Raw genomic sequence first — 10,297 nt, 5'->3', positions numbered from 1 at the left:
TTGCTACGGGGCGATCGCACCTTCCTCTCAAATTCGTACCAACCTCTCTAAGCCTCGGTATAAAGGAAAACCAACAAAAGCAAAAGGCTATTTGCCGCCAGGGGGCGTACAGTGGCTGCGACGACAGGGTAGTTTAAATTGGAGAGATTAGCCTCCCCCCCACCCCCCCAGAGGCTCCAGCGATGGGTGATTCCTGTTTGACAAACAATACTCAGAAATAAGGGAACCAGCTCATCTGGTAGGCTCGCGGTCCCTCCACCTGAAAGCATCTGGCTCACACAGATTCCATGCTGCCATTGGGCTCTCGCTGGCCCATGAATGACCATGGACAGTCTTTGTTTTAGCCAGGCCGGGATTCAGCACCTCCCACGCCTCCCCTTTTATTGTCACCGTGGGCCAGCCGAGCACACCAGTGTGGAAAGAAAGCAGGGACGGGGTGCAGAAACTGAGAAAGGAGTGGAGTGATGGCCGGGTGCTCAGGACAAGGTAGAAAGTGGGGACCAGGGCCGTCTGTTCTGACGTCAACCCTTCTGCCCTCGTGGCCTGGGCTGCTCCACGTGCCATCAGCAGTAGCGAGAGAAGGATAGCGCATGAAACTATTTTCTAGGGATTCTTCAACTTAAAACCCAACGTGCTGGGTCCTGGAACGAGGGCTCTTGGACCGGTAACGTCTGATAGGAGCAGGTGGATGAAGACGTGGGTGGGGGGGGAGCCTCTGGGGCTTCGGGAGTGAGCACCAAGGGTTCTACCATCAGCCTGAGTATCCAGGGCCGCACACAGGTGCCTCTGGGGTCATCAGTAGTGCTGGGATATTCAGGGTGACACCTTTGAGGGGAGAGCCACCAAACGCAGGGACGTTGTTCACATTTGGCTCAGGCTCGCAGGTGCCCATTGATTAGTCATTCGAGCACCCAGCCTGCGTTTGAGTGCCAGCCACTGTTCTAGGTGCTGGAGATGAAGCAGTGACGAGTCCAGGTCCCTCCTCTCGTGGAGCTAAGGGACAGTGAGTGTGCCGTGGTTCCCAAGGGTCGCTGGTCGGGGTAGGTAGAGTCCGGCATATCCATCCCCGCGGCCAGAAAAGCAAGTTCAGACTTTACAAAATACAAGTTGATGAGATCTTCATAAAAGAACGTAATTAACATCATAGCCGTGTTCTTAGTATTTGGTTTCTCTTTCTAAATTAGCTAAAGATATCTAAGGGTAAGCAAGAAAGTTGCTGGTATAAGTTGCTTCGTGAACTTATTAGAGGTTCCGCCTGGATGTGATTTAGGACCTCAGATGAGCGTGTGGGACAGAGCGGGAGTTTTGCGGTAAATGTCGTAAAAAGTGCTTTCTAAGGACGTAGGCGTGTAAGTGCGCAGCTGTAGGTTCCTCGAATCCTGTGTAGCGTTTCCACAAGTAAGTCGTTTGTCATGTGTGCTGGTACTGTCGATGGTTCCCCGCGGAGTCTGGTTCCTCCTCACACTCCCCTCCCCACCTTCTGCCACAATGTTCCAATGATGTCACGTTCTATACGGCCAAACTAGACAAACCTCGTGCCCCGGCCCCTCAGGTGGTGGCTGTCATCGGTAGTTCAAAAACGTGACACTCCTCGTGTCCCCTGAGCACTGGCCCGGCCGGCTGTCTCCAGGGTGACTGGACAGTGCGGAAGGCCGGGGACCACGTGCTGAGTTGAGTCCTCACGCCTCCTGCAGCTGTCACACGCACCCAGCAGCCTCCTACGTCTGCTTCCATCTCGCCGTGGGCTCCGCCACCAAATGCCTGTGGCTCTGCCATTTGACTGGTATTTTTAACTTTCACTTGGATGAAACTTGTTCATCATTTTAAATAAAGCAACTTGGTTTGGAGTCGGGTTTTTTGCATTGTTCTGTTCTTGTTTCTTTCCGTTATTCATCCGATAGTTGATACAGAACGTGACCGAGTGTGCACAACGGGCCCTCTTACGTAGCAACTTTGAAACAGTGAGGACAGGGGACAAGGAAGAAGACCCGCTTAGCCCATAAGTCCCCTTGTGGTCAGAAGCCAGTAGCTAAGACCTAAGCCCCACTCCGCATTTTGCAGTTACGGGCTGTTTTTCATCGGTCACCACTGAAATTTCTTTTGCTTGTACCTTCGTGTTATGTGATGTGGCAGGATTAAGCTTGCCTTTTGCCCATTGGTCATAACTGGACCAGGAGGAAGCCTGAGCACACGCTAGCATCTTCCATTTAAACAGCACTCCATCTAGAGGCGCCTGGATGGCTCGGTTGGTTAGGGACCTCGGCTCAAGCCGTGGGTTCGAGCCCCGCGTCGGGCCCTGTGCTGACAGCCCGGAGCCGGGAGCCTACTTCCGATTCTGTATCTCCCTCTCTCTCTGCCCCTCCCCTGCTCACGCTCTGTCTCTCTCTCTCAAAAATAAATAAACATTAAAAAAAAAAATTAAACAACACTCCATTCTAGCTGCTTGGCTCCCACCAGATGGCAGCTCAGGCACTGTAATTTTTCCAAAACAGCAGTAAATGTATCCAAAGCAAAAACCGGCACCCTGTTTTTTCAGCTGGTACCTGACACGCTTCGTCCGCCCTGTGTTTATTGGGAGTGGGGGAGAAATACTTTTCAGGTCACAGCGTAGTCCTCTCAAACACACACTGTTCAGCAACAGAGCCCTGGAAGGATCTGGAAGGAACAAAACCAGTACACTTCCCTTCATTCCACCTTCGCTACCTTCCAGAATTACTCCAAGAGGAAAAGCCAGTAGGGGACCAGAGTGGACACAAGGCACCTGGAGCTGAGTTCCAGAAACAGCCTTTGGGGGGCAGCCACGTTACAAGGACGCCCGTGTGGAAGGCTGCTGGGTCTCAGCCCAGAAGGGGCATCCAGCGGCCAGGCTCGGGCAGTGTCCTCTGAAAACGCTGTGGACGTGTCCGGGGAGTGGCCGGGAGTAAAGCGGGGTTGACCTTCGCTTTGCACCGTCTTGCCGGCAGTCCAGGGCCACGGTTTAGGCGAGCCTTCCGGCCTCAACGGGCCTCGGCATTCATTCCGCTGGCGGTGCCAAAGTGCTGTGAGATGGCCTTCTGTACCGGGCGGAAATGCTGCCGAGGACGACGGTAATCTGAGGGCGCCCGTGGAATGAGTGTTGCAAGCCGGTTTTCAAAACAAAAATCTAAGCGCAAAGCTTAGGGGCCCGGGGCGGGGCTGGGACTCGTCCGGCCTCAGGAGCGCCGCCCCCAGGGGTCAGGCCCCGGGTCCCCCAGCATCGGAGCCACCCCCGGGGGAGGGTGGGGGGGAGGGGGGAGGCGGGGCGCGGCGGGGGCTCCGCCCCGGGGCGGGGCGCGGGCGGGGCGCGGCCGGCTCCCTCGGGGTCCCCGCGGGCTGGCACTCCGGCGGCCGCGGCGCGATGGAGGCGCCGGCCGAACTGCTGGCCGCGCTGCCGGCGCTGGCCACGGCGCTGGCGCTGCTGCTCGCCTGGCTGCTGGTGAGGCGCGGGGCGGCCGCGAGCCCGGAGCCCGCGCCCCCGGCCGAGGCCCCCGGGACCCCCGCGCCGCCCGGCCCCTGCGCCCCGGAGCCGGCGGCCGCGCCGGAGGACCCGGGGGAGCTCGAGGGCCCGGGGGAGCGCGCGGCGGCGCCGGCGGAGGCGGAGGCGGAGGCGGAGGAGCAGGCCGCCGAGGCCAGGCAGGTACGGACCCGGCCCTCCCGGGCGCCCCCTCCCTACCCCGGGGCCCCGCCCCCTCCGTCTCCCGGCTCGGGCGGGGCGGGGGATCGGGTCCCCAGCCTCGGGCCGGGCCGTCCCCGGGAGCGCAGAGCCCGCGGCCGGCAGGGAGGAAGGGCCCCGCCGGCAAACTCGCCCTCCTCCCCCAGAAGTGTCGCCGAGCGACTAGGCTGTCGGAGTTGTGTGCTCCGCTGGCGATCCTCTCTTCCCGGCCGGCCGGCCGCGGCTCCCGCCCCACCCCGCGCGGGTCACACCCACCCCTCACCCCGCACCTCGCCCCCTACCCCCCCCCCCCACCCCGGCCCACGGGTTCCCACATCCACGTGCATGTGGCACATTTCAAGGTCTGCAGTAATGAGAGTTGTCTCGATAAAGAAAAAAATAGTCATTCTTGGGGGGGGGGGAGGAAAGCTGGCTTTTTTTTTTTTTTTTAAGCCAATTTGAAATCCAGACTCCAGAGTCAGTGATGTCTCTGGTGAAGCGCATAGGGTGGGGCCGATGGGAAAGGCACCACACAATTGCGGTCATTTTTATTGTCGTTTTCAAACTGCACACGTGCTTTGGCACATCTCCCCCGGGGGTTGCAGATAAGCCTGGCCTTTATGGAATGGAAGGGCAAGATAAGGCCCCCCTACAGCACAGCTGAGCACCCCTGTGCTGAGCCTCCTGCGACTGCCCCACGCCTCACTCCCTGTGGTCCTTCAGCTCTGTCCTGACGGTGCCGCCTTGCTTCAGGATACCCAGAGAGATATGCTCTCACCCACCGAGAAATACACTTTTCCCAGTGCTTGTCTCTACATTGGAAACCTACTGGCGAGGCACAAAACCCACATTCCCAGGATTTCCTCCTCCCTGGGCCCCTGTAGGCTCCCACCCAGGGCCCACATCAGAATTAACTTCCCAGCTCCTCTTCTTGGAAGGGAGGATGGCCAGAGCAGTAGAAAGCGTGACCAGGCTGCTTTAGTGCCTTGTCAGTGTGTCGACAGTGCCCATTCTGAATTCTGCTGGACACGGTGGTTTATACTGGAGAGAACCCTCGAGGGGAGAAGGCAGTGAGGCTGGGCCAAGGGGTTTCTCTTTGCTGAGTAAGTGTGCCGGACCCTTCTGAGCAGGCAGGCGCTTTGTTTGACAAAGTGGGTGACTAATTGTGTCATTAGAGCGGATTCTAACCAGCCTGCCCAGGGCTGTTGTATGCGGCCCAAGGAAGACAGGGACTCCACTTTAATGGAGGCCCTGCTGTTCTTGCTGACCTCATCCATGAGCATGGCAGGTGGGGTTTGGACCTGTGCTGATTTGTTAGGTTTGCTCCCGTATTTGGGATTCTGCCTGTGCTCACGGCTTCCTGGGAACAGGAGAGGCGTACGGGCTATTCTCAGCCGCTTGCCCTCAGCAAGCCCTGCTCCCACAGTGGCCCTTTATCACTCAGCAGCAAGTTCTAGACTGAAGTTTGCAGCGCCTGATTGTGGCATCCAGTCATGTCTTGACCCTCTGGGTTACAGCACCCAGGAGAGAGCTTTCTGCAAGGCCTGGGGGCCCTCAGCAATTCGAGATCTAGTGGGATGGGCCCGGTGCCCATGGTCAGTAGCAGCCAGAGCACAATTTGCCTCTGTCTGGAAAATGCTCGTCCTGTGGGGGGGAGTGGGTGCTTTGAAGGACAAAGCTCATCACAGGGGTTCACATGCGGGGCAGTTGCCAGATGACCCTGAGAGGCCGTCCTCCCACTGCGACACCCTGTCCCGAGATCATCCCGACGCGAGGGTTATGTTGAAGTCAGTCTCCTCGCTCGGAGCTCCTGCCTTCCCTTGTAGGTTCAGGTCCCCAACCGTTGCCGAGTTGCCCAGCCCCCATCAACTCCAGCTGGCAAACACTAAATCATTGCCGTGCCTCTGGCCCCGGGATCAGGTGCTGGGGGCGGGGGTGGGGGGGGTGGGGGGGGCGGGGACACCTATCACTGTCCCCCACTACTCTGCCTTCTTAGTGGTGGGATTACCCCTGGAAGAAGCTGTTAAGAAATTGACTGGAAACAGACTTCTCATTATCATATTGCCGAGCCGGGAGAGCGGGTGGAAGGACCCTGGGGAAATGGGGGCTGGGGGCATACAGCCACCTTGCTAACTAATGGCAGTTCTTCTGATCCATTCGTCCTTCTGCCCTGCCAGGCCTGGGAGGCTCAGGGCAGCTGCTTCCTTTGACTCACAAAGCTGATTATTGAGAAGGATCCAGAGCCCAGGGAAGCGGCCTTTCACTGTGGCTGTGGTTCACTGGGAAGCGTCCCCACGGTTGCGGGGAGCAGAGTAGCATGATGGCCCGAGACACCGGGCAGCCACTGAAGAAATGGGGGGTGAGCAACCGGCCAGGGCAGGGAGGCTGGGCATTGGGCAGAGCTCTATTATTAGAACCTCTTTCTTGTCATGTCTCCTTGGGGCGAGTGTAGGGGTGGGCAGCTGAGGAAGCGTGACAGGCCTGCCACACCCTCACAGAGAATGGTGGCCAACAATGTCACGAACCAGAGCCGGGCCCTTTTAAGGCCAGGAAACAGTGCTCTTTGGTGCTGATGTATAAGTTGCAATTTTAGGATTACCAGGCTTCTTACCCAACAGAGGCATGGATTCCAGCAAGACTATGTCGTAGGGTTCCCAAACAGTGGTCAAGGTGAAAGTCAGGGGTCACTCAGATGATACTAGAGTGAGGTCTGGACCAGAACTCAGACTTCTTGGCGCTCGGGTCCTAGCTCTGCTCCGCAACCGAGTGGGGACGGTATCACCAAACACAGAACAGGCAAGGACACTCTGCCAGACTGAAGACTAAAGAGACGAGACAGACAAACGGAATGCCTGATCCTTGATTGGGTTCTGGGTGGGGGTGGGGGTGGGGAGCCATAAAGAACATCTTGGAGATAACTGGGGTATGTTTCAAATGAATGGTTTATTAGATTATTTTGTTGTATCCACCACAGTTTCTTGCGTGATGCTGGCGTTGTGATTATGTGGAAATATGTCGTTGTCCTTAGAAAAACGCATGCCTAAACATTTAGGAATAACATAGAGTGATTCTTTTTTCTTCTTCTTCTTCTTCTTCTTTTTTTTTTTTTTTTTTGCATTTACTGTATTTATTGAAAAAATCCGCCTGTAAGTGGACTTACACAGTTCAAACCCGTGTCGTTCAGGGGTCAACGTATCATGATGCTAATCGTTATACACACACACACACACACACACGCAAGGTGGGTGTGTACGTGGAGAGAAAACAGAAAGACAGCAAAATGTTAATAATCGGTGAATCTAGGTGAAGGGTACGTGAGTACCTTGTTCATCGTTTTATTCTTCCAATTTTTCTGTAGGTTTGGAATTTCTCAAAATACAGTGTTGGAGACTTGATGAGCACCGGGAAACTTATAGAATCGTTGAATCGTTATATCGGGCACCTGAAACTTTTATGACACTGCATGTCAATTATACTTGAATCACAAAAAATACAGTGTTGGAAAAAAAAGAAACCCAGTGGGGAATTTCTCCGGACGGGGCTTGGTTTTTTCAGACCCTCGGGTGGTGTGGGTCTGACTGGGCTGCACAGCCTTACCTGGCTGTCCCCACTGTGCGGCGGGGCCCGGGTTCACCTCCTTTTTTTTTTTTGTTTTCTTTTTTTAAAGTTTTACTTATTCTGAGAGAGACCGAGACAGCACGAGAGAGGGAGGGGCCGAGAGGGAGGGAGAGAGGATCCCAAGCAGGCCCCGCACCCCCAGCGCAGAGCCCGATGCGGGGCTTGAGCCCGTGAACCGTGAGATCACGACTTGAGCCGAAATCAAGAGTCAACTGCTTAACTGACTGAGCCCCCCAGGCACCCCCCTGGTTCACCTCTGATGTGTTCCTGCTGTTAGGTCCATGCTGTGTCCCCCACCCTCACCATCCTTGTCACCACGGCTGTGTCCTGCACGCCCCCCCCCCCCCCCCCCCCCGCCAGAGACCACAGAATGATTTAGGAGCATGTGAATCCCCTCCCCCATCATCCGTCCTGACCTTTGTGATGCCGACATGGCCCCACTTTCTGTCCTCTCAGCAAAGGCACAGAACCCAGCCAGTGGAGGGCGAGACAGATATCTGTCAATTGCTCACTTTGGAATCTTGTCTTAGCTCGAGCTGCTAAAACAAAATGCCATAGGCTGGGTGACTTATACACTAGGAATCTATTCCTCCCACTTCTGGAAATTGGCGAACCCAAGATCAATTGCCGATTGATTCAGTTCCTGGTAAGAGCCCACTTCCTGGTTGTGGACAACCACCTCCTTGCTGTGTCCTCACGTGGTGGAGAGAGAGCTCTCTGGTCTCTTCCTCGTCTTATAAGGACAATGATCCCATCATGGAGGCCCCACTCTCAGGACCTCATCCAACACCGGTGACCCCCACAGGCCCCACTTCCAAATACCATCACATTGGGGGGTCGTGCTGAGCTGCAGACAAGAGTCCAGGGTTCGGTAGTGCAAGATGGTGTCTTCTGTAAAGTCATTTCAGCTCAGAAGTCTTCTTCCGTGTGAGAAAGAAGTCCAGGGGCTTTCCCGATGGCTCAACTTTGTTCTTGCTTTCGGAGATAGTCTTTTTTATATATATATATTTTTTAATGTTTTGTTTTTGAGACAGAGAGAGACAGAGCATGAACAGGGGAGGGGCAGAGAGAGAGGGAGACACAGAATCGGAAGCAGGCTCCAGGCTCCAAGCTATCAGCCCAGAGCCTGACGCGGGGCTCGAACTCATGGACCGTGAGATCGTGACCTGAGCCGAAGTCGGACGCTCAACCGACTGAGCCACCCAGGCGCCCCAGCTTTCGGAGATGGTCTTATTTGCACACAGAAAATTCAGCTGTCAGAATTTTCTACGTAGTGGAGGTGGTAAATTTTTAAAGAATCCTCTCTCTCTATATATATATATTTTAAGAGAGAGAGAGAGAGAGAGAGCACTTGCAAGTGGAGGAGAAGGGCAGAAGGAGAGAGGATCTTTTTTAAAAAAACTTTTTTTTAGAAAGATCCTTCATTATTATTTTTTTTTAATGTTTATTTTTATTTTTGAGACAGAGCACAAGCGGAGAAGGGGCAGAGAGAGAGGGAGACGCAGAATCTAAAGCAGGCTCCAGGCTCCGAGCTGTCAGCACAGAGCCCGATGTGGGGCTTGAACTCAGGAACGGCGAGATCATGACCTGAGCCGAAGTCGGGTGCTTAGCGGACTGAGCCACCCAGGCGCCCCTAAATTTTTTTTTAGTTTAGTTATTTATTTTGAGAGAGAGAGAGAGAGAGAGGGAGGGAGAACGAGTGGGGGAGGGGCACAGAGAGGGGGAGAGAGAGAATCCCAAGCAGGCTCTGCGCTGTCAGCGTAGAGCCCAATGTGGGGCTCGATCCCATGAACCGAGAGATCATGACCTGAGCCAAGATCAAGAATCCCAAGAGTCAGACCCTTAGCCAGCCGAGCCACTCGGGTACCCCGAGAAAGAATCTTAAGCGGGCTCCACACTCAGCATGGAACCTGACACCAGGCTCAATCCCACAACCCTGGAATCATGACCTGAGCCGAAATCAAGCATCCAAGAGGCCGACACTCAACCGACTGAGCCGCCCAGGCGCCCCAAGAACATGTCTGAAGAGACAAAGCTGCCTTTCTGGAACAGCCGGAGTCTGACCACACCTGGTCCGCCACCGTTAGGCACAGGTGAATGAATCAGGACTTCGATGGGGTTCAGAAACCCCCTCCTACGAGGGTCGTGCTGTGCACAGACAGCGCGCCTTGCTGACACTCTTTCTGCTTGTCGCTTGGTCAGAACCGAAAAGGAAGCCTGGGATGCTGCAGCAGAATGCCATTCCCCTCCCACCCGGAAGGGAGAAGTATCAGTCGCGTTCTCCCGGCCACAGTGGCTAAAGAATAACAAGTGAGATTAAATGGTCCCAAGGAAACCCAGCGTGACAATGCACGGTACTTGTTTACCTAATATTTTTGCCTCTGAATAGCCGTAGGTAGGAGTTGGGTGTGGGGGGGGGGGGGGCGTCCTTTAACCTCTGTGCCTCTAGGCCTCGGTTTCCCCAAACTGAAAGGCTTGAACGAAAACCACCTCTGATATCGCTTAGAGCGCTTGGCAGTCCACGATTATCTGTGTGCACGCGTGGGTTTCATATTCGCAAGTAAAATTCCTAGCACACGTTGTTAACACTGGCCTGGCCAACGTGACCTCTGGTTGAGACACCCCTGGGCACGTTCTCAGCAAGGACCTAATTCTGTGACCTCGGTATGAATAGTGTTTCTCCTGGCCAGATGCTTATTTGCTGAGGACTCAGAATCCGAGAGCAATCCCAAGACCAGCAAACACCTCCAGTCCAGATCAGTAAACCCTGCTCCAGGGTTGGACCAGGGGTCCAACCATTTGTATCTTTATTCTTCATGAAGCCTGAAACCAGTTTCTCTGCCTGTGGTGCAGAGGCCTCCTTAGACATTTTAAACACTGGCCACCTGTCTTGTGCTATTATCCTTAAAGCTGGTCGTGGTCAGAATTCTTCAGTCTGGTCGGTCCCCCTGCACAGTGGTTTCATTTCATCCTGTGCTCCCAGCTCTGATTCTGTCCCCGAGTTCTCGC

The 10,297-nt window shown here is 55.1% G+C and overlaps 1 protein-coding gene across 1 annotated transcript in view; it reads left to right on the top strand.

Annotated features, from left to right (window-relative positions):
- The first annotated feature begins 3,334 nt into the window (after positions 1 to 3,334).
- The window catches only part of MXRA7 (matrix remodeling associated 7), a 28,840-nt gene continuing 21,877 nt past the window's right edge, over positions 3,335 to 10,297 (top strand). Inside the window, exon 1 of the mRNA XM_086688159.1 lies at positions 3,335 to 3,655. Coding sequence (XP_086544285.1) covers positions 3,377 to 3,655 — 279 coding nt within the window. The 5' untranslated portion in view covers positions 3,335 to 3,376. The remainder of the gene's footprint in view (positions 3,656 to 10,297) is intronic.

This window comes from Puma concolor, chromosome E1, assembly GCF_028749965.1.
Source record: "Puma concolor isolate L17-30 chromosome E1, mPumCon1.1.hap2, whole genome shotgun sequence".
Taxonomy (NCBI): domain Eukaryota; kingdom Metazoa; phylum Chordata; class Mammalia; order Carnivora; family Felidae; genus Puma; species Puma concolor.
The sequence above is the reverse complement of the archived record's forward strand: the minus strand, read 5'-3'. Positions and strand labels throughout refer to the sequence as shown.